Source organism: Rhodnius prolixus, unplaced genomic scaffold, assembly GCF_049639745.1.
Source record: "Rhodnius prolixus isolate KJV_2025 unplaced genomic scaffold, Rpr scaffold_3, whole genome shotgun sequence".
Taxonomy (NCBI): Eukaryota; Metazoa; Arthropoda; class Insecta; order Hemiptera; family Reduviidae; genus Rhodnius; species Rhodnius prolixus.
The window spans coordinates 19006620-19032381 of record NW_027411603.1 but is presented as its reverse complement, the minus strand read 5'-3'; the positions used below and the strand labels follow the sequence as shown (position 1 = coordinate 19032381).

The window sequence follows — 25762 nt, the reverse complement described above, 5'->3', positions numbered from 1 at the left end:
GGACTATCATGGTACTCTTGCAGTACCTCAAGACGTTGTCTTTTCGGAACTACAAGTTTCCAAGATGACAGTTGGTCGCTCAACATCTTGTTTTGCCCTTCCGCCACTCGCTTGAATAGCTTCCTGCTTTCTTCTATCCTCCAGTTCGGGTACTTAGCCGGTTCTTTTTTCACCTTGCGGAGCATTGAAGCGTACCACTCATCCACGTCATCAAAACTTAGGTCAATACTTCCCACCAGCTCTTCATTTATCCTGGATAATGCGTCGGCCGCCGCATGCTGTTTCCCAGGTCGATGCTGGATGGTGAAGGAATACTGTTGCAGCTTCAGTGCCCAGCGGGCTAGCCTCCCCTGAGGGTCTTTTAAGTTAAGGAGCCAGACGAGAGAATGGTGATCGGTTACCACGTTAAACTCTGTTCCTTCCAGGTATGGACGAAACTTCTCTATTGCCCACAGCACAGCCAAACATTCCTGTTCCGTTACAGAGAAGTTCTTCTCGTTTTTCGTCAAACTCCGGCTGGCATAAGCGATTGGCTTCTCCCCATCTTCAAACACTTGGGAAAGTATGGCTCCCAATCCCGAAGCAGAGGCATCCGTCTGGAGTAAGAAGGGCTTACTGAAATCAGGGCAAGTCAGCACCGGCGCAGAAACTAAGATGTTTTTAAGTTCCATAAACGCTCTGGTTTGATCCTCTCCCCAATTCCAGCGCTTGTTCTTTTTCGTCAACTCTGTTAAAGGTGAGCTTATGGTGGCAAAATGCGGAACGAATCTCCTGTACCAACTAGCGAGACCTAAGAACCTCCTGACTTGCTTGACCGTACGAGGCTGAGGAAAGTTTAATATGGCAGCCACCTTCTCCGGGTCTACGTGTAAGCCGTGCTGGTCCACAATGTAGCCCAAATACTTTAGTTCCGCTCTACAAACTTGGGCCTTCTCCCAGTTGACCGCTAACCCTGCCTCCTGAAGTTTTCTCAGCACCAACTCCAATGTCTCCAGATGGTCTTTAAAATCCTGAGTTGCCACAACGATGTCATCAAGATATACGAATACTTTTGGTTCCAACTCTGGTCCTAGGACGGAATCAATCAAACGTTGCCACGTCGCTGGGGCATTATGGAGACCAAAAGGCATGCGTATAAATTGAAAAAGACCTCTTCCCGGAACAGTGAAGGCTGTCTTTTCTCGGTCTTCTTTTTCCACCTTCACCTGCCAATACGCTGACTTCAAATCCAACGATGATAGGTACCTCGCCTCTCTCAACTTATCCAATATGTGAGACACATATGGCAACGGGTACGCGTCTTTCTTTGTGACAGCATTAAGCTTTCGGAAATCGACGCAAAACCTGTGCTCGCCATTCGGTTTCTTCACAATAACAACCGGCGAGGACCACGGACTAGAGGATCGTTCAACTATCCCGGCTTCCAACATCTTGTCCAACTCCTCGTTGATTATGGCCTGGATTACAGGAGATACTGGGTAATACCTTTGTTTTATGGGCTTGTTGTCACCAGTATCGATTGTGTGCTGTACGAGATCAGTGCCATCTGACTTAGTTGATATTGTTCGCCAACCTTGCATGAAATCATGGAGATCTTTCTCTTGTTCTAGCGTCAAATTCGCTCTTTCTACCAAGGCCGCAGAAACCTGGACATCCTCATTAACAGTTTCACTAAAGGTCCACTTCCTATTTTTCAAGTCTGGAACAATACTCATAGATTCCCAGAAATCCACTCCTAAGATTACTGAATTCACCAACGCAGGGACTATGAGGAATTCAATTATCTTTATCTTTCCAGATAATTCCACAGGGATTTCCACCGAACCAAGAACCTCGCAGCGATTTCCGTCTGCTGTCGTGACTTTTAGTGAACCTTCTTTTTTCAAAGGTAGTCCCAAATTCTTTAACTTTCTCCAACCTGCTCCTCCAATAAGCGAACGTGTGGCTCCTGAGTCTAACAAGGCTGTAAACCCTAACCCGAAGATGAAAATTCGCAAATGCGGCCTTCCATCTTGCTTTTCTGCCATCTGAAGTAGTGGTCTCGCAGTTTTGCCTTGCATAAAATTTGTCACCACTGAAACCCATTCACGCCACTCCGGATCTGTGGTGGACATCTTTGGCGCACGACTCGAGCTCAGTCCACTTATGCTCGGTCGGCCTTGGCGTTTCCCGACTTCTTGCAGTGTGGGCAGCTTGCTTCGACTCGGTTTCTTTGTGGACACAGCCTAGATACATGGCCGATCTGATGACAAGTCCAACATCTCAATGTAGTTCTTGAATTCTTCTGCTCCGCTGATGGTGTGGGGGAGGTGATGGGTGTAACTATCGGATTCGCCTTTACGCTTTTCCCTGGTGGTCTGCGATAGGCAAGGTCAGGCTCCAAGGATCCCTTAAGAGGTGGCTCCTCATAGCGAGAGGCCATGGTAGCTCCAACTTCCAGATTTCTCAACACCGTCTCCAATTCTTCAATATTACTTGAAGATGTCAAAGGAAGCAGCGCGCGATATTCTCTTTTTACATTGCGCTTGATGATTTCGAATTTTTCCTCCTCAGTGAGAGGCCTGGAAAGTCGGGCGAACAACGCTTGCATCCTCGCAATGTAGATCGCTATGCTTTCCTGAGGTCCTTGGGTACGCTTGCGAATTTCCTCCATCAACTGATAATCGTAGTCTGGATCCAAGAAGGTTTGCCTCATCCTAGCTATGAGTTCATCCCAGCTACTTATTGTGTCCTGCTTTGACCTATACCAGACAAGTGCGGTGCCTCCTAACAACTCGCTGGCCGAACGGAAAAGTTCATGTTTAGAAATTCCCTTGGCTGTCCTTCGATCTTCGACCATTGCCAGAAAAGAGCATAGTGACAATTCGTGGTCATCGGCAGTGTATTTAAGGCCCCATCGGTCGAGCTTTAAGTCTCTCCCGCCGCTGGGCTCACGCGTGATCTGTGGTTGAGTTGGATGATAACTGGCATCTACTTCCGTGGAAATTGCAGAGGTGGTTAATGTTCCTACCTTTGATACGGATGGCATCTGTGGGATTTGCCCTTCAGACTTTACGTGAAGTTCTTTAATATCTCTCAAAAGCCGGCCTACTTCCTCCTTCATAGCTTCCTGTTCCTGTAATTCATCACCCTCGAGCTCGGTGATCCTTTCTAAACGGAGCTTAACATGAAGAAGTCGAGTATTGAGTCGCTTAAGTTCGTTGGGATCATCTTCCGCAATAACTTCCGTTTGTTCCCTAAGAGCCTCAACTTTCCGACAGCATAGTGCAAATTCCTGTTTTGCAGGTAGACTAGAAAACAGTCTTCCGATAGGCAGTACCTTAGATTGCAGAGCCTTAACTAAACGTTTTCTTAAATCGGGGACTGTACCCTCACCGGAAATAGCCCTAATGGTTAGCTCATAGGCCAACTCGTCCTTTAATAATCTGTAAGGATCCATGAAAATAAATTTAAAAAAGAAAAGGACCAATGAAAATTAGGAATTAAATAAAATATTTAAGAATGGCACCACTATATCAATATAAGTAAAATATAATTTAATACCGTATACTTGAGTAAATAAATTGAGTATGTTATTAAAAAAAAACAGGCAAAAGTAAATAAACAAAACTTCAAAACAAAAATCAAAATTATTTGTTAAACTAAGTCAGGTTACACGAACAAAATTAGATTGACAATAAAAATAAATAACTTCCACAGTCGGGAAAATGAAAAAGAATTTAGGCGAGACAATTATTTGGACCTATTTCTTAAAATAAAATTATTTTAAAAATAATTAAAACGTAAAATAGATTTTAGAAAAAAATTATTTCTATTATGCCCCACGTTGGGCGCCAGAAAATATGTTACCCTACACACCGTTGCCCCGGCGTAGCTTCCGTGGAGACGGGGGTGGGCCGAGGTGTAGACACACACAAAAAAAATATAAACCAAGAAAAGTAAAATAAGATCAACAAAAACAAAAAAAAGAAAATATATAGGTGTATATGTGGTGCTTGGGCGCCACGCCGTTTAAAAATAGACTTCCGCAGCAAACGGCGAAATCCACGGGGTAAGGGGACGAAGGTAAAAAAAACAAAAAAAAGGCAAGTGGGAGTAAGTAATACGTATAATAACAAAAAAAACTATTAAGCATAAAAAACAAAAATAATGACAAATGCAGCTCTGTTTACTGGTTCGGTTCGAACGTTACGTTAATTACGTAACTAGGTATTTAATAATCTATCTGGAAACAATAATCTTACTCCCTAAATAAAAAAAAAAGCATATTTACAAGAAAAACGTATTTACATGAAAACTGCTATTTATCATTGGAAAAAAAACCTTTCTTAAGGAAAAAAAAACACAACCGGAAGCTTCCTGAAACTTTTAAACCAATTAAAATGAAAAGAAATTACAAATAATAAAAGAAACTACTTTTCTAAAAGAAAAGCCTAATATAAAAAAAATTATATACAACAACACAATAAATCAAACTAGGAAAAATGATACAGAATAAAACAAAAGAAATAAAATTCTGTAACTATAAATAGCCTGCAAGAACCCTTCTCCTACACGGGAAATTATCTTATTTAAATGCTCAAAATAACAGAAAACTCACCCCAAGCCTGACTTTTTTTTCTTTAATAGAGTAAAGGACTATTTACAGTGTTCCGAAGCGCCGTCTTCTTTCTTCGGGATCCCACATGAAGATTTTCCTGTGCTTTTCCTTCTTCCCTTTCCGTTGTTTCTTCCGTAGAGCGTAATCCCCTCGATGGGAAACCTTACCAGAGGGCTGTCCTATGCCACTAGTAACGCACTCACTTTACGGAATTTTCCCAATTTTCCTAATACGAAAAAAATTAGAAAATCACATCCGGCAAGCCGATAAAAAGGGAATCCAGTGCACCACTTCTCTCAAGCGCTACTTCACTCACACTATCTCTCTCGCGAGCTCCGCGCACCCCCCCACGCGCCGCTGTGTTTACATCTTCGCCGACAAACCTAAGTCCAACTTTACTCTATTATACTCTATTGTACATATCAATACGTACACATAAATGTATTCTTGGCATGCACTTGTCATTAAATCCAATTATTTAACATTATTTGAAATTAAAATGGTTACCAATTTTTGTTTCCGAATTTTATTCGGTAACATAAGCAATCTGAGGTGAAATCTCATAAGAATTTCTCTACTGCAATAATTGACCAATTAAGACAATACATTGAATATTACTATAACTATGGCGACAACTATCCTTAACTTAGATTACTTTGAAGTGTCTTATTATAGCGTCAAATTTAATTGTCATCTTTGGTTCAATAATAAAACTTTCGCATCTAGCTTACTGAATACATTATTTTTAGTTTATTGGATTTACTGGTCTGTTTTTTGTTTTTTATTTAGCAATTTCTAATATCTAATCCGTAATATCTATTTTAGAACTCAGTTTTGAAACTCCTAAAAAATAAATGTTTGCAGAAAAATGTTTTAGAAAACTTTTAGTGCGCTAAACCGACTTCCGGTTAATGGGCTTTGATCAAAATGAAACTGTTAGATAGAGGAAGTCATTTAAATAAATATATGAGCTTCCCGAGGCGCTTTATTAAAAAAAAAAGTAAAAATTATTGCCCTAGTATTAGGAAAGTAGTACTAACTTGTTTAATTGGGGTACAGATGGAGCTTAACTTCGTAACGAAAGACACGCTAAAGTCTGTGCAGACTAATTACAGATTTTTATTTTTATCACCATATATATTGTAGAGAAATTTCTCCTTTAGGGGTTAAAATTCTTATCTCAATGTTCCGTCACTTAGCAGTACGAAAAAGCAAGTCTAACAATAAATAAATGATAAGGACGTTTATAAATGTCGAATCTATTGATGGAACCATAGGCTTCTTGGTTAAGAACTTCCGCAAGTTACTCTTCTCCTTTATACGACCAAACTACAAACATTGTCAAGTTCACTTTACTGACGTTATAGTCATCCTGTCTTCCATTAATGAGCCCATAATGTCAACTTGCCAACTTTAATCACATCTTTTCTTCTTCATATCTTCCGCTCCGGACTTGGAGAATAAAGGTCAATCAGCGCATTTCACAAAGCACTCAGTGTTCACATTAAACTTCTTTCTAATCAGTTCTCTTCAAGTTATTAACGTTGAAAAAAACTAAGATTCTATTTTATAGTAAAACCCTTAAAAATTCTTTCCTTGTTTTGCAAAGTGCAGTTGACTGATTCAATCAACTACATTAATGTGATCTCCGTTCACAATGCAATTAAACAAATTTTCCAGCCTAGATTATATAAAAAGAGCTTACTGAAAATTTTGCATTCAACAAAATTTTAAAAAACGACAAGGAGTAGAAGAATAGGAAGTTAGTATATGTATGCATTTCTCATCAAATTGTAATCGATATTAAACTTCTTATAGACTCGGAAGTCATATTGTATGCAATCTTTTTTTAAATAATAATTAGTTACTTGCCTTGAAAAGCAAACAATGGATGTTGTGTGCAATAAATAAATAATTAGGTAAAAAGATATGTGTAATGGAAAAGTTATTCTAAGTTATTTTAAAAAAAAGGATGGCTTAAGATCACCTAGCCTGTGAGTAAGTTAAGGGAATGTAACAAGTGAGAAAAAGCTGAGAGATTTCGGTAAGAAAGTATGATGTGGGCTACGTGCTCACATATTTACATACATGTGGCATGTGTTTGGGTGAGTTAGATGGTGCCTTATGTTAGGACTGGATTCGCCTTAGACAGACAGCCACTTGGAGAATACACGGTCGGTCTTCTAAAGTACTCCAGGGGCTAGTTGATGTGATCACCATAACAGAAACAGCTTCCTTAGTTGACACTTCTACATTTGTAAGTGAGAGCTCTGTCTCCATTTCAAATTTTTTTTATGAAGGAGTTAGGTTTTAAATTTATCATAACTTGTTTTACTCCAACATAAATAACTTTATTTATTTTATTTTCTTAAGTTTTAAAGGACCTGTGTTGTTTTAAAGGATTTATATAAATATAATATTTTGTTTCTTGTTGGGTTATAACTAGTGAACGGATTGAAACTTTGTGAACGTATTTGGGCAGTTATTATTTTAAGTCATTCAAGTTATTTAAATGTTAAATGAGTTAGGAGTATATAAGGGTTTAAGATCAATAACAAAATTACGAAAAATCAAAGAATTATTAACAATAAAAAAAGAAATTTTTACAAATTAAAATAAAATTAACTGATGCCAATTTGGTTGGAAGGAATCATTACTTATCACTGTGCCATTATTTTAATACAGTATTCAATCTAATTAGTCCACAAAGAATACCAACCGATTGGTTTTCAGTGGACGGGACAACGACGATCCATAGCGTGAGTATGCTACTTAGGCAATTTAGTTTTTTGCCTTCGATTGCGGTTTGGGACAACTACGCATTCCAACATTTCATGTAGCTTATGACCTTCAAATTTTGAAAAGGATTTTCCAGCCTGCGCTATCGTTATTTTTGTAAATGGGATGACTAGTAAACGCAATTTTTAAAAAATATAACTCATACTTCTGTTACAAAACTAATCTCTTTAATCAAAACTGAGGAAAGAATCTACCTAAAGGTAAAGGTTATCTTCAAACAGTGCTCCTCTTAGATTTTTCCTTTATCATAAGCCTACACAGTACGCTATCCATTCCATTTTCCGTAGAATTTTTTTAAATGATAGAACACTGACGATTTATATATATATAATTTGTAAAAGTACAATTTAGGATCAACTAACAGGTCAGATCTCTGCTCTATTTTCGCATAAATATGCATCGCTAATTAACAAAGTTTAGAGAAATTTCTGAAAGTGTGATATATGAATCACAGAGAGTTATGAATGTAGGAAATTTGAGATCTCTATACAATTATCAGATACAAACGTGTTCACATGCACTTATGTTAACAATTTAGATTCCATCTGCATTGTGATACTAACCATGCTGCCGGCTTTATTGTTAATTCAATTAATTCACCACCAGATTATTATTCATTTAGTTAAATGGATAATGTTTAATTGTGATTCTATGTCGCAACACTGGTCACTTTGCTGGCAAATCAGCGTAGCTATTACATGTGTGCATCCTGTTTTAAATTTGATTAAGTTCCCAACTTGCAGAAGACTCCTACAACGAAGTGCTTGCTGCTCTTGACTTTTTCAAAGCTTTTACGTAGTTATTTACTTTTCGTTCTTTTTAGTTTATTTAAAAAAAAAGTTTTTATTACTTAGTTTCGTGTAAATAGAGTATGTATAGATTTATTTCTCAATAAGAAAGTAAAAGAATTTTTAAATAGCAATGAAATTGAGATAGACAAATTTTAAACAGAGGGGAGGGAGGAGCTTTCATTGCCAGATGAAAGACAACAAGCTTATCTGGATAAGTAGAGTTATTTCTTGTTGAGAGATAATCACACCAGCATAACTTCTTACATTCCGAAGGCACAATTGCCAATACAAGGTCATGAAATAAGGCGAAGTATGGCGCCATTAATCAAATTCGTAAACTGAAAATAAGGCACACCCTGAATTGAGCCATAGCGAATTATTCCCAAAAATACTTCACTCAAGACGGATGTTTTCGTGGGCATTAGATTGCATAAACGGACTGCTACCGTTATGGGAGAAACACAGCAAAGAATGCTGATTGTTCTTCGTCCGCCCATCACCTCAAAGGAGTTACTACAACTTAATGAAGAATCGTCCAACTGAAAAGTGATTGATGATCTTAAATAATAATACTATTAGTAGCTGAGTATGAGACTTGACAGCCTGTGATACCGGTGTTTTGTATTAACCAATAGGGTTCATTCGAATTATCGGACACAACAATTTTAGTAAGGAAGACCTTCAACTTCCCAAGAAAACTGGTTCTAAAATAAGTGCAGAAACTTGCTACCAAGTGATGCGTGATTATCGAAAGCAGATAAGAAAGGAAAAGGCGTTAGATAAAAGAGTAAATCGGTGGGAGAGCCCAGTTAGCGCATCGCCAAAGCACTAAGCTTCCAGTCCACACTAAGTGAAAGTATGATGAGGAAGTAAGTATGACCTAAACACTGGAGACGACCAAAGCTGTGAACTAAGGTCCCAACGCCCTAGTGGACCGATAGCCCAAGAGTAGATCGACCTAAAATATATAAAAACTTGCATCAAAATAAAGTAAGCAAAATGATGCACAATTACAACGGTGCGAGCTCTCTAATGTCGTCATTCCTTTTGAGGCTATCCTAAAGAAAGTTTATCTTCCGATGGGTACCAAAAGCCACGACCAATATTGGTGAAAAAATCTTTTCTTTTAACTGTGCAGTAATGAGCTGACTTGATCAGCAGTGTAAACTTCTAATGCCACACTAAATAAAAAGCGATTTCCTCATCTACCCAATCCACAGCGACAGCTATCTTACTGCAGTAAATTATTATGGTATTCAGGCTACCGTGGCATAGTAAAAAAAAAGAAAAAAGAGTTGAAGGTTTAACAGTTCTCCGAGGCTGCGAAATCCGATCTCTACGTCCTCATGTTGCCCTCCGGACAACAGCACTTAGAAGCTGACCAACATAGTTAGTTTGAGGACTTGTATCATATCCGGCATTGAGGTTATCCTCGACCTAAAAACCTCTCTATCTTATGATATGATCTTTAGGAGGTTCTTGGAAGGAGGTAAATGAGCTGCTGGTACCAGAGTGTGAGTAATCCTAACTGCAGCTGCGCTCTCCTACCAGCCTTAGGTTGTTGTGGATGAAAGTAATGGTAATTTATGGACTTATTAAAGTATTTTTTTTTTTTTTGGATTACACTCAGTTACGGGCAGTTGAAGATACTCTATAACGCAATCGCAAATAATATGGCAATTTAGAGCGTCTATAAATCAAAATTCGGACTGGAAGTTTTTCTCCAAAATTTTTAGATCCTCTTGCGAAGGTTTTGAATACGTTTTGAACAATTACACAATATCTTAAAAGTTAAGCTAAACTTCGTTTAATTTTGTTAATATTAGTACCTTTATTAAATTGACTTTTTTTATTAGTAAGTAATGAGAAACTTTTTGTTACGTTCTTAACATCGAAAGGACAAGCACCATGTACTACGGGTTATACTTTAAAATATTCGCATCTTGAAGCGGCCCTAATTGAAGAGCATCAGCTCCCACTGCCATTCGACCGAACATTCTCTAGTGGGACTCTGGTACTTCAAGCCCCTTCAATTCATCCACTACTGCCCTTCACCCACGATACTCTTCCATTTTTATTCTACTTCCAAATCTAATTCAACTACTTTTTTTTTATTTTTCTCTGTCCGTATGACTAATATTATTTTTTGAATGTAACCAGTAATGTAATGATTATATTACTAATAAAAGAAAAAAGATTGAAACCACCACCAAAACAATAATAATAATAAAATCTGTTGTGAAAATACCCGCATGAATTTTTCTCTCTAAATTCACCAACTTTTAGCTAATAATTGTTTCAAATTTGTGCAGTTCCGGACTGCTTGCATTGTATTTCATCCACAGCCACCTTAATGTATCGTAAAATCGTAGGCAGCATACTCAGAAGTTGCACTTTAGAGAAAAGTCTTACCACCTCGTCAACGAGTTACTTAAAGAATCAAATTTACATGAAAGTTTTTAACACAACCTATTTACTCACTTTCTATCTGGTCCTGTTATTACTGGGCCAGAGCCTTATTACTTTCCACCCATTTGTACAGCAATTTTTACAATAATTTACTACTTTTTTAGTTTAAACTGAAAGTAGTTGGTGGCGATCGTACTTAGAACTTGCTGGCTGAGATTTATGAATGTATCTAACAATTTAGAGAGCCCTTCGGTTTTCCTGTAAGCTTCTATGTGCAATTTTCTGTGAAATCTTAATTTCAAAACTTTGAAATTAACTCTCTAAAGCAGGAGTCTGCCAAGATGAAAATGAAAATAAAATTAAAGAAAATTATGGCAATGCAGGTGTTAAGGAAACGCTAGAGGGGAAGAAATCCTAATGATGGGAAATCTTCAAATACCTAGGTACCAAGCGAAGATTGTGCAGAGATTTAAAAAAAAAAAAAATTACAGCTTTAAGTGACATTTTTAAGTACTTAATATCTCCAAATTCACAAAAATAACGTTTTATTAATCAACATTTCAACCTACTCAGATTTACGCCATTGAATAATGGACTATGTCTAAAAAAATAAGAAGCTAACTACATGTTTCTAGAGTTGAGATTCTTACAAAAAATAGAGAACAAGATAAGAATGGATTGGATTCATAACTTATCTATCATATCAGCCAGCTATATAAGAGCAAATAGGAAATTCAAACACAGTGGTACGGACATATTCTTGGATGTTGGTCTGAAGAAACCGAAAGCATCCTTCGAAACAATAGGGAAGGGAAGAAAATCAAGCGAGTTCTAAAAGAGACGTTTAGGAAGGGATTTGGTCTAGAAGTCTGGCTTTACAGAAACCCTCACATTGCACACGATAAAGTGAGAATCGGAAGAGATGATGAGAAGGAGATTATGTGTCCACATACTTAAAGAAACTCAAGAATTAGAAATGAAATTACCAATAAATTTCGAGTTGAAACAGCGACTTGTAATAAACAGATTCAAAAAAATCTGCTTCCTATTCTGAATAAATTTAGTGGTTAAAGTAAGAGTTTGACGATTTTCAATTTTGTTGGAGATATATTTAATTTTATCAAAATTATTTTGAAGTTGTAAGCTGCGGTTTATCTTAGCTTATCCCTCGCCTCACACCTCTTCTCCACATTGTTCTGTTTAGGGTATTCTGTATTCCTAGCATTCCCTGAACATGCTCTACATAAATATTCTTTCCCTTTTTTAATAAAAGTCAAGTTTGGCTCATACTGACGAGTAGCCCATGTTGCAATGACTGTTAAATAACTTCTTTAAGAAACAGGTATTTTCATCAAATTGTTCACTTCTGATATTTTGATTTCAAGTTTACCTTAATCTGTTTTCTTTTTTATTATCAGATATTTTGTATTTTCAGGAAAAATTCCTATTTTCAGTTCTAACGACATTTATTTGCAAACAATTGCTACCCGAAACTTTTCAGAAACAGGTTGCCATTCAGGTAGGTACATTAGTCATTAAGAGAATGAAATGTATAAACGTAATTAATGTAATAGTGTATATATGTAATAGTGTGTAATGTAATAGTGTATATATGTAATAGTGTGTAATGTAATAGTGTACGTACGTATGCGCCATGGAAGCAGAGTGGAAAATCTTGACAACATTTTTCTAACAGATAAAATAAAAGTTACACGCAATTTTGAATTAGGGATCTCCTCTTTACAAATCAACTCTCATTGCCACTAGCAAACCCATCCGCAAAGATGTATATTCATTGTATTTATACATATATGTATATGTTTGTGTGTAGCTGGAGGATATATATATATGTAGGAAAGAAGAGAGTAGATAATACTTAACAAGAAAGAAAGAAAAACAAGGAAACACTGCAATAATAATCAATATGCAATAATATATTTTCTCGCCTTTACATCTTTCGTCTTAAAACACACATTCAATATGATAATATATTTAACGCCTGGAAATAATTTAGACAAAACAATATCTTTTCCCATTGCCATCAATATAAATATTGCCATGGAATAGTATTTAACTAAAATAAATTTATCCGGGGGTGCCTCCACGGATTTCCATTCCACATACATATATAGTGAGTTGTATGGAGGATTTAAAATCCTTTTAATGGTGATGCTGTACTTTTCTGCCTCTCGGAGGATTCTATGTACCACAGCCTCACCACCATTATGCTCTATTTGCTAGACTGTAATGTGCAGAGAACGTTGGAATGAGGAAGAAATTTGGCTAGGAAACAGCTTTTACTAATTGTGCACGGCTAAATCTACTAACTGAGACTGAGTGATAAGATGGCCTGATGGAACTAGCTTAAACAGTAACTCTTCACTAATTTTGCCCTTCAATTTTAGAAATTTTTGAATTTTATCTGGCAAGTTTACACATGAATAACATCTTTATAACTGTTTTATTAATTGAACAAGAAATTTTTAAATTGAAGATAAATACCGAAAAATGTATATCCGTCAGGGTATTCTTTATTCAAATCCTGGTAATGATGTTCATTTGAATAGGGTTTCAAAGTAACATATATCCTATTTTACGACATAGAAATTTGATTTTTACTGATAAAAATAAAATTTGAAAAATTCAAATAAAAAAATTCGCGCAATATATAAATAAAATCTTTAATTCTACCAATCTACCTCTTATCGCTATCATTTCAAATTACTGTAGAACTATGGGCCAAACCTTATTTAATATGAACTTTTCCATCGGAAAACGAAGTACTGTTAGCCAGTTAAGATCTTCCAAAACCTACTTTAGGATTACTTCTAAATATTTTTGATATATTTTGGTCTGTCAAAGTATTTCTGCCATCTGCCACGAAATGACATATGGATGATATTGGAACGAGCTGCCCGATTTATGACATCGTAATATTATCAAAAACAAGATTCAAAATGATAATATCGAACTTTTCCACACCATTAACAATGTATAAAAATGAAATGCTGTCATTATCACTAAGTTGAATAAGTCTTATTCAATTCCCATTTATCAAACATAAATGTTGATTAATAAATTTTTATTTTCATTAATATTTTTAAAATAAAATTATTTCGTGGGACTGGAAAGAGACTCACAATGTTTAAATACTGAATTCTTGCATTAAATTCCATTTGTAGCGGTAATCTTTTCTACAATCTTTAACTTAATATAATAATTTCAAACTGTTCAAATAAACTGATAATTCATTTCAATACGGAGCAGATGACAACACAATGAGAAATTGCTTACGAACACATTTTGATGTTTTAACTTAAGCAGAATTCATTCAGGTGTCTGAATGTTTCTGCTCTTACTCATTATTCAGCATCTAAGGCCAGCCGCCTAAAAACATTTTCACTGTTTTGTTCTAAATCAAACGCCAACTCTGTTACAATAATTTTACAAAGTTAGCAAGTGTACTGTGAGACGGAAACATTTTGATTTAATTCAAATTCTTCTCTACCCCAAATTGATTGATCAACCATAATATAAGTCCAGCTCGGTCATGATACAAAATACAAGCGTGATAAGGCGGATAAAGTTAGTAATATTATGCGGACCTAACCACATTTTCAACCTTCCAGAATTATTTACGTGCATTTGAATACATTCAAAGTTTAGAAATTAAATAAATACCGACAATTGTTTAATATTCAAGTATTAAATAATTTAAATTAAAAATGGTTTTTCATGACAGGTACTCTCCTACATAAAATTTTTATATTTTATGAATCAAAACATGTGAAAACAAGTAAGCCAAAAGGTTTTTAAGGGGAAATGCACTGAATTGGCCTACTCTCCTTCGTTCTGACGGAAAGAAAAGTTAGAGCACCCAGTTGGTAATGTTCTTATCCTTGGTGAAAGAATTGTTGATTTAACCCTTTTGGACAGTATCCAATAAAAGATAAATTCTGTTTGGAAGAACTACCATCAATAATCGCCATTGAAATGTGATCTACTCCTTCAAAAGCAATTCACTTCCTTCTTTATTCTTTTACTTCAATATTGCTGATTTATAGACTGATATAAACCGAATGTTGATAAATCCCTGTCGTTTACTTATTAATGAGTTGGAAAAAGTAAATCAAGTTTTGTACCAACATCTAGTTTTATTTTAATTTGTTAGGAAAGTTTTCACACAATAATTAACTGAGACGTAATTTTAATTTAAACAGCTTTTACCCTCTTTTAATTTTCAAGTGGATTTAAAGCTATTTATAAAAAAAAAAGGTTTAAACTACAATTGAGAGCTGATACAATTTGGTATACCTTTTACAAACTAAAATAGAACTTTTACTAAATAGAACATCAGGGAACCCATACAATTGAATTTTTTTTCTACGGCACAGTTTTGTTCTGTTCGTATTTCTGGTCAACTCTTTTTTCCAAAGTTGGAATGCTAAGCAGCGCGTGTATTATACCTCTAAACATGTACCTTGCATTGATATCATCCGATTGCACGTTACACATTAAAGAAACATGGTAACAAATCCGTGTAATCTCTACTTTGGCCACAACCATAGGTAGCTGTAATTTTAATATTAAGAACCTCTCAAATATAGCAACATATACATTACATGATTTATTAATAAATAAAATTATTAATATAACCGCTGTTCTAACTACTCCCACTTAAATTATGATTAATGACTCTTGATAATAATTTTAACTTAAATTTAAATAATGAAAAAATAAACACATAACAAAAAAATACTAATGTGACCTATAATTACATTGGACTGACAAATCGGCACTGACGTGCTCATATAACGAATCTCTTTCAATTTTGCAGAAAAATTGCGCAACAGTCAAATTTTATATTCCGCCTGGGTGTAAAAAGGAGTCGAATCTCTCCGTTCTGATTAAAATTCGTCAACCTGGTTCCCCATTCTACTGTAACAATCCACTCAAACTCTTGTCATGAATTCTCCCTCAGATCAAAAAACAAGAATTCTTGGCCACATAAAATTATTTTCTTACTGCAACACTACTCAACACCATGGACGACGTAGTCGGTTTTACCATGCCTTAAAATGAAAAGTAACAGTTTTGTATCTATTATTTTGTTATTATGAAATAAAGCATTTTATTATTACTCGACTGATTATAATGTGTAATAATATTTAGTTTAAATTGTTTAGGATTTTTTTAAAGAAAAGAATTAAATTTTGAAAGACGTTGGTATGGTTTGCAATTAGTCTAAAGCAGAACGAGAGCAAAGTTCAACTTTCTATTCTATCTTAATTTTTCACAATAACTGTAATTGCCCTCTTTGCTGATTAACGTTTGTGGTTGTAATTTTAAGTAAAGGATGATTATCACTCAAGTAAAGCTACATTAAAGTACTAAATTAAATTTAGAAATCTTGGTAAATGTTTAGAATTTCTGCTTTGAAGGAACAAGCTACCACAAATGAAGTTGAAAAGCTTCTTGATTGGCACAATTGCTCCTACTTGGCATTCCTTTGTAAGATCCCTTTGGCCAGTTCAAGTTGTCGCTACACTTTTCCGTAAATATTTCTTGAAATAAGCAAGTAATTACCTTAATTTAATATCAAATTAAATTTACCGAATAATATTTTGGTTTCTTTTTGTTGCAGATGCGGAATTCTGATTGATCCGAGTCTTTTTTTTCTTCTTTTTTTTTTTATTTATTTGCCAACTTTGAGCTTACATGGCCATGCTGGTAGGCCTTATAGTTCTATTAGTTGGAGCGGCGGCCACAAGGACTATACGTACCAAGTATGGTGAATTAAGTGGCGTTATGGTTACACCAGACTCACGGCATCTTGGTGCTGTGGAAGTGTTTAAAGGTGTGCCATACGCTTCACCGCCGACTGGCTCGTTAAGATTTATGCCACCAGTAACTGGTGCAATATGGTCCGGTGTAAAGGTAGCTGATAAATTTGGCCCAGCCTGCCCTCAAGCGCTGCCAGATATTAAAAATGAAACTGTTGCACTTAGAAGAATGCCACGAGGAAGGCTGGAATATTTGAAGAGACTTCTACCATATCTGAAGAACCAAAGCGAGGACTGTCTTTATCTGAACATTTACGCGCCAGCACAAGGTAAGTAAATCGAAGGGTACTAAAATTAAAGAGCGCTTTAAATTTTTATTAGATTCAACTTTTTTTCAGAATCCAGGTATTCATTAATGCAAATAATTGCAACAATAAAGTTTACAATAACATTTTAAGGTTGTAAACTACAAGACCCTACCTAAATATTAAGTTTCAGCTTCCTGCAATTTAAAATTTTTTTAGATACTTTCTTCAAACACACAGAGACCTTTTACTGTTTTTTCAGACTCAGGAGATGACAAAAGTATTGAGGAGATTTTGAACTTGAAGAAATTTAACAAATTGAGATGTAAGAATTACTTAAAAGAAGATTGTATCATGTTTTTGTACCACAATTCCGAAGTAGCAGGACAGAACTAATAATTAATCTTAAGAAATATATATATATTACATGTTGGTAATGTTAAATGAAACTGGAAAGATAATAAGTTATCAATTTGTGCTTTACTGGCTGGAAGTATTCCATCACGTCCAGATGGAAACAGTCTAACCATTACGTATTGCACTTTATACCTTTGTTATAAACTTCTTACATAAGCGTCACACTATCCAATTTTTATATATTTTTATGCTGAACTGTGTTTTTAAGTAACTAATCTATAGTCACATTGTTTCTCCACTTTTTTTTTTATATGTATCCATCGGTTTACTGGTAGAATCGTTGATGGATACAGTTGTAAATATAAAATTTCTAAAACAAAAGTTCCCTCAATAATGTAGTTAACTTTTTCCAGTGAATACTTTTCCTTTACACTTGGCATTTATTCATGTATCTTAAGACCATATGTAAAATCGTCACTTCTTTTTCCTCAACCACTACTTTTTATTTTATTTTTTTCTTATACTTTAAGTTAGTTCGTGGGCTGAATCTCAAAACTTGGAGATTGCATAGTGGTTTAGTAGTATGAAAAAAGAAAGGAATACGAATAGCGGTTGACCATTCACATAAAACGGAATAGCTTCTAAGTGTAAGGTTTAAGGTCTTCATGGTCGCAAAAAAAAAAAATCATTTCACACTTAATGGATCAAAAATGAGTTATGCTATGATTTCTGTTGATTTTTACCACCAGCTCTGCTAAGACTTCAAAATGTTAAAAGAAGATTTGTTTAGTCGTTGCTGGTAGGTGCTTCTGAGAAGATAAATAATCTTTAAATATTTATTCAATCTCTTTTAACATTTATTTTTATCTAGAATAAATTTATACATTATATATATAAAAGATACATATAAAAATTTATATAAAATATATAACAATTTTATGAGAACTATTGTATGGACAAAAATCTTGAACTTTGATGATTTTAAAAGGTTTAAAAAATTTTTTAGCAACTTTTTTCCCTTAGGAAGTTCATCTATTACACAAACAACGAACTAATATTGCCTGATTTGGTTGATCACAGAGAGTGCAAGGGAATAAAACTAAATAAGTGGAACGATCAGGTCATGCCTTTTTTCCCAATCAGATTTATGTGAAAGTTAAACAATTTTACGATACCTCAGGAATACGTATTAATTATATTGTACAGCAAACATACATTTTATTTTATCCTACTATAATGGCATTTTTATTGGGACGCTAATTTAATTAATAACCATTGCAAATCATTGCCCTAGAACACTAATAGAAAGTGATTACCACATTAAATCACACAATTCCGGAAGTTATGATCCCTGTCTATGAGGAAACATTAACACCAACTGAAGGGATGATAATAAAGACAATTATAACATACTGAATCCGGTTGCTAATGAAGATGAAGTGAACACAGTGGAACCTTGATTTAATGGTTATGCACATTTGAAGGAAGATCTAAAACTCCTAGCGCAATTATTTTTACAAGAAATCATTATTTTATTACTGTTACATAAACCTAATGAATATGGTTACTCTAAACAAAAAATTCTTAATTAGATTCTTAATTATTTATCAAGAAATTCTAGAGGAGTTAGGTAAGTTGAGTGTTACAGAAAATTTAGCTATGTATACTTCGTTAGCAATGTACAGACAAGATCTTAACTTGTGTTCTCAGTGCAACCACAGTTTACAAGCAGCTGAGAAATCTGATCCTGTTTCTCTTCGAGAACTTTCATAATCGTGTAAATAATTAGTCTTAAGTAAAACATTTTAATACAGACTGAGGTTCTTACTATAGAATAGATTGTTCCAGTTTTATTGACTTTAGTATTAGAATATTTTGAATTAATATAATAAACATGAGAATAATTCACTTATTTTAGGAAAACATCCATTTTCTTAATATTTGCAATTTCATTTTAGTGCAAATTTTTAGTTAAAACAAACTCCTGTAGACTCGCATTAGCCAGATTTATTTCTAGAGAAGAATTAATCTCTTTCAGAACTTTCATTGAAAAGGGTTTATAATAAAATTTGTAGACCAACGTTTTGTTTAATTAATATCATCTGCTCCGCTTTTGTGGTAATTAAAATGTCAATTTAATGAAGTGCTTCTTTGTTTTGCTAAAACAAAAAGAGTACGTTGTCGTTTAATCAATCCTTATTCATAACTTTTAAAACTGTAAGTTTTGGTTAAGGAGATAATAAAAATGGTAACATCCATGATTAAAATACAGATTCCATAAAATCAGAAGTGCGATGGATCAGATAAGGGGCGGCAAGAGGTTTAAAATTGTAATAGTAGGAATAGTTTTTGAAACATGATAAATAATTTATTGTTATTTATTTATGTAAGTGAATGAATTATTCTCGAAAAAGACTTCTTTCTTAAGTGCTTAGAAGGTTTATTTTTCATGGCTTCTCAAACAGTCAAATGCTCTGAGATTCGTTCATAAAATTAAAACGAATTTAATAATTTTATGAAAAGACAATCACTATTAACAATTATAAACAATATTTATGCAGAAATATTTTCGTGAAATAAAATTTGAAATTATTAAATCTTCCACAAATTACCAAGTAAACACTTAATAATGTCAAGAACCGTTTTGATGTCACTCCTCATTCTTGGAATTGTGTGAAATTGTAATCCGAAAATATTAGGAACATTTTACTTTTTAATAAATTTGTTTTTTTACTTCTTTAGATCACGTTTTTGAGATAATAAAGTACACGCTAGATACACATTTTCTTCTTTTTTTTAACCGTTTTATTAAAAGATTTTTTTTTTTTAAATGAAAATATGTAATTAATTAATTATACTCATAAATCGTAAAGATAATGACGCTATTAGGAGATAGCGAGTCAGTAGGAAGAAATATAAATTAATTATTAATATGCTTCCTATTAAGTGCTTCTATAAAAGCTAATAACAAACTATAAACTTTTTAAACTGTTTTTCAATAAATTTGGACTATATTCGTTTAATTAAAAATTTATTTATGAAAAACTCATGGTCAAATTTAACACAGCATTTGAAGTTTAATCACTGAAAACGCCAAAATTCGGAAATATTTCTTATTTTTAACCAATGTACAACTGAAGTTAATTTCAGGTTTGGGACAAGATAATTCACAAGAACATTCTCATGTTTTACTTGTATTAAAACTATCATTTGATGGCATTCAGAGGGCTCTATGCTCTCGAAAAGTGAGGTTCCACCATCAATTATTTTTGTTCTAATGTCCACTTTTGCTGAGTATGAGTATGTCAGAGTTTAGAGATAAATAGAAACGTGTATCGTCAAACTAGTACATTAGCCAACGGCTAGGCGTCATCTTAGACGAAGATATATTGCCGTTATTTAGTTTCCTCTGAGAGAGAAAGCTATGTGCGTTAACTCTATGATTCACTAATTATCTGATAAACTGTTAATTAGTACATGATCACCTGAAGCAACATCCTTGAGATTTTAGTCTTGATATTATATCACTCTTGTTATTTGCAAGTTGTGGAATAAAATCCTAAAAGACGAAGATAACTTGAAATAGCGAATTTTTTTAAAAAAAGTTTATTCTTCTCGTTTTGGACTTATTGATCAATTCAAATGCCAAATAATGTAATACTTTTTGAAAGTATCATGAATCACTAATCAACCCTCTGCCTTCTTTAGCACTTCGTAATAAAGATTTTCAAACGAAATTTGCTATAAAATTCACTCGTACAGTTCGTACCAGCCTGCCGACAATATTTAAAAGATGCACTCAAATACTTAGGTCAGGATATCCGGAATTTCTTTATTTCTAAATGCCTACTGGGCTATTTAGTGATGAGAAGAAGGCCTAAGGCTGCTCTTCTAGCAGCCACATTCATATTCGTGTAAGCATTTTCTTAATGCCAAACTTGAAATTTGCAAATGGATTGTTTTTTTCCTTTTCTACAAAGAATTGTTCTAGGAGTGGGGTTTAGTTCCTCTACGCCGAAAGAGAAATTTCAACAAAGTAATCTTGACCTTGAAATCCTGGTAACCTTCGCAAGTTCCATTATAAGTTTAGCAAGATAAATAATTAACTGCCAATAAATGATTTGTAAACGAATGCTTTCGTACTTGTAGAAACTAGAAAAATTATATTCATTTCTTGGTAATGATATTTTTACTTATTTTCACACATCCAATTAATTTAATGATATCGTTAAAGATATTTTACTTTTTTAATGACTCCTACTTTAATTAACTAGGTACCTACATTTCTAATTATCTCTCTCTAATTTTATCAAAATCCCTTTCCCTTTTACACAGCAAAGATTTTATCCACATTTCTCTGTTTATAAAAAACTATATAAAGGTAGAAACAAGAAAATAAATATTTCTGGTGATAAGAAAACAGCGCTGCGCCCTCTGATAAAAATACAATATGTTACACAAGGAGTTCAAGCTAAGTTTGCTTAAAAATAACAGAAGGTAAACATATATACTTATATATATACACACAAAATATATATATATATATATATTACATATGTGTTTGTGTGTAAAACGTCATATATACATTATCGCGTGTGGGTAATTGTAGCAAATACAGCGCGTGTTTATAGTGTACAATAAAATGTATTAATGAATAAATTCAATCATATTCGATCTTCTTTAAATGTTCTATCTTTATAGGATGATATCGTCCGATACCGCTAAGTAAATAAAAAATCGCTAACAGTCTTATAAGTTCTGGTTCAGCATGGCCAATTGACACAATTCAAGTAATGGTATGGTATATTTGAATTGAGGCCGTCAGTTTAAACTTCGAATATATGCTTGCAAATCAGTATCATTCGTATATTATTAACAAGGCACGTATACTAAAACAGCCAGAATGTACTTGGATAGACATTTGTGTCTGTCCGTCACAGTCCAAATCCATTCATTCTGTTCTAACCACAGTTCTTTCATAAAATTAAAACTGCAGTTTTTAAACCTAAATGTATTAAATCTGTTACTGCATTTCTCTATAGATTTATGTACGCAGATTTTATAAAAGCAATGGTTTTTTTTATCTAGTAAGTTTTAGTGCTGTTTAGTAAATAATTCACGGAAAATATGCACCTTAGTGATTTACAAAAATAATTTTGATTAGTACGATGGAAATGTTCAATAAAGGCACACCAATTCCACGGCAAAAGAATGCTAATTTTTTTAGACAGGCTTAATGTCCTTAAACAAATAAGGTATCGTGTACTGGTGATAACATTTTCACATTACCATTTTCCTAAAATAAAAAAAATTAAAAACTGTAGAGTGTAAAACTTGAACTTTAAATGGGTACCTCCCATTTACCAGATCACGCTCATAACCATTCAATGAAACTCTCCCACTATCTTAAATGTCTGGAAATATTTGTAGAAAATAAATAAAAGAGCATGACATAGAGTTAAGATGATGTTAAATAAAAGTGTGAATGTTCTACAGCCACAATCCGGTTTATAAGAATAAAACTGGAAGAACGTTTTGGGATGCAAAATGAAATCTTCCAATCAGCTGACTGTTTATCAATGGACAAAAACTTTCCAGACAAAAGAAATTCTATTTCTAACAGGTCAGTGATTTGTTTAATTATCAAGTTAGCTTCATGGTAACTTGACAATGAAGGAAGTAGGTGTACCACTTCTCAATAGAAGCCTCTTAGGTTCAAGCCAAGTAGCTTTCTCGTTGAACAATCAACATCATTTCACCTGTACCAGTCATTTAGCTTGAAAGTCAACTTTAAAGGCAATTTAGCTTAATCAGTATTACGAGAGTCCCAATATGTCACTTCATATTCATGAATTAACATAAATAATATTTGGCTACTTATTTACTAACAACAAATTTTCGAAAGAGGGACTACTTCTATCAAGTTAACTTCATATCTCTTAATCAGAAAGAATGGAAATTGAGATTCATGCTTCCTTCGAACATTAGTCACACAAAGCCAGAGCTATTTCATTTAAAATTAGATTCCCCAAATTTTTATTTCTTAGAGAACAAGTAGTGATTTTAACAGATAATTGCAGCTAATGTACTAATTAAAAGGACAATGAGAAACAGGCTAATGTATAATTATATTCTAAAGATTTGTATCAAAGATAATTACGTTGTAATCAATTACTCACAACTAAAAGGCAGTGAATATTCAGCATACAATATAAACTACTACTTTACAAAGTAATGCAATTCTATGCAATTGTTAAACACTAAAACTGATTACTTTTTTTTTTACAAAGGATTGGAAGTCAAATGTCCATAAGTTAAGGCCTATTGTTTTTTCCTCAATAATACATATAAAAGTTACTAAATTTTTTAAAAAGACATTTGGTAAGTTTTGTTGAAGAAAGAGGCGACGCTGATATTCACGAGTTGACCAATGTGGTGCTGACCTATTTGGGCCTGAATCAATACCAACTTTTCTATAACAAAACTTGTCTTCTGAAAAAAAAAGAAGAAAAAAAATGATCAGAGAACAGTATGGAGTTTATTTATTTATCACGATCATGACTGCAGAGTGTAGAACTCAACATAAACAAACAAAAACTCAATTCAACTCTACTTTGTCCAAATATAATATTCACTTTTATCACAACTTTTACAAATGTATCCCCAAAACATTTAGAATAGAAGATGGACAATGAATTTTAACAGATGAAATATTTTAAAAGTTATTTAGGATGTTTATATTTTATTTTGTAGAATGTATAAGAATTTAAGTTATTTTGTTTTTGTATATATTTAATATGTATGCAGATCTTGTTAGTCATATAATATTCACATTCGCAATTCTTATGACCTGTGGGCACCTTTCATTCTGTTACTACCATATTTCTTATACTCAACCTTTGTTGGAATATGTTTCATAATTCTTTTTAGGGTCAACAATTTGACAACCATTAATGCTCTTTTTTGGAAGTGATGGTAGCTTGAAAATTCTAAGTTCACGGATTAGAAATCCATTTTTTTTTTTTATTAACAAAGAACGATTCCTATCTGTAGTTAGGGGCAGGAGATCCATTATTGTATCTACTTTTCTAAATTTTCCCTAGTATGTAAGCTATCCCCAGCAGGCGACAGGTAGCATTAGGAAGTAGGCATAAGAAAGAAGCTGGTAACGATAAAAATGGAATGCGCCAGACTGCGGCTATGGATTGGAGCTTTACCCAGATCCGCTGGGAATATACTTATGTACAATATAAGTGAGAAAAACCTTTCAAAAATTTCTCGATGGCAATGCGCTTGTACTGCTGGAAGATGAGGATGGCAGAAACATTTTACCTAAAAACGGACCGATGGCATGACTTGGCTTTTAGCCATATAGACAAGGAGTGAAATATTAGAATGAAGGTTGTCGTATGCTCCGGAGGTCTTGGACATCAAGCCAGTTTAATCAAAACAATCACACAAAGTATACTTTTTGAAATATTAAGTTCCGATTAAAGTGATATTTCAACAAGATAATTGGAAGTAAGTGGAACTTTCCTGTATTTTAGAGAAAGTGAATGCTTCTCTAGTAATTCGTCTATCCAGAAATCTCTCATGCACAGAAAAAAAAAAAACAAGAAATCATGGACGGAAAAAAACCTGATTACGGGGAATATTGATAAAATTATGAGTCAGTTATTTACAACGCCTACAAAAGGGGAGGACGGTGTCAATCCACCTAGATAAAAGATTGTTTTGGAACAAGCTAGCAATCTCGATGATTGAAGATAGTGGAAAGCACTGTACTTGTTAAAAAAGGCTAGGAAGATTGAAGTAGGGTTTCTAGCAAGATGTTTTATCAAACGCTTATCTTTCGTTTGACATGCCTGCGCTAGAGTATGTATACGAGTTGCTCTCCACTTTCTCGCAGAGTATCGAAGCTAAAATAGACAAAGCCTACAATAAAGCTATAACAACAGTGACTGAAGTGACATTAGCCCAATGGCTGCTAAAGATATCAAACCTATTGACGAAAATACCCTCACTAAAAGCTAAAGAAAGGCTTAAAAAAACACGCTTGCAGAAAAAATTAACGAATAAATTTTCCTTCATATTGAAAATTTGAAAATTAATGGCTAATTATAAATATATTATTCATTACCAGCTTGAAACAATTGCTGGTCAAAGGATTTTATGCTACGGATTCACATAATGCTTTTTTTTTAACATCAAAGAGAGAATTAAAGGCTAGTTCTAGGTTGGCGTCTTTTCCTTTACGTTCCTATTAGCAGGAGTGAATAGTCTAGAACAAAGGATCCAAAGTAAACATTTTACTCAACATTTCCAACACATTACACTTTCTTTTGCGCCTTTGTATTCCTTTTCTTTGTACACTTTGCTTTTTAGAAACTTCTTTTAATTATTAAAAATTACTAAAATTTAGTTTACCAAATATTTTTCATTAAAATTTATACATTAAATTAAATAAAAAATAAATAAATACCAATTTTTAACGCGAATAATTTTTCATCCATATTTTAAAATGAAATAATTTCTTAGCCTTGCAGCTTCGGGACAATTATTCTCCCAACTGTGAGCGTCATTAAATAACAAATAATTTATTGTTATATTCATTATTTTTTCGAAAGTGGCTCCAATATTACTCTAGCAGTACTAACTGCTCCACCAATCAATTTTATTTGAAACATTTTGGTCAACCGAATTTCGAGAGCAGATATC

At 33.8% G+C, this 25762-nt stretch overlaps 1 protein-coding gene across 3 annotated transcripts in view; it reads left to right on the top strand.

The window, feature by feature from the left end:
• Nucleotides 1-25762, top strand: part of Nlg3 (Neuroligin 3) — a 613493-nt gene that overhangs the window by 124432 nt on the left and 463299 nt on the right. For 2 of the 3 annotated variants that reach the window (XM_074124459.1, XM_074124462.1), the window contains exon 2: nt 16244-16711. In XM_074124459.1, the coding sequence (XP_073980560.1) occupies nt 16318-16711 (394 nt within the window). In that variant the 5' untranslated portion in view covers nt 16244-16317. Of the gene's footprint in view, nt 1-16007; nt 16154-16243; nt 16712-25762 lie in introns of those variants that run through there. The other variant, XM_074124460.1, reaches the window with a different exon arrangement.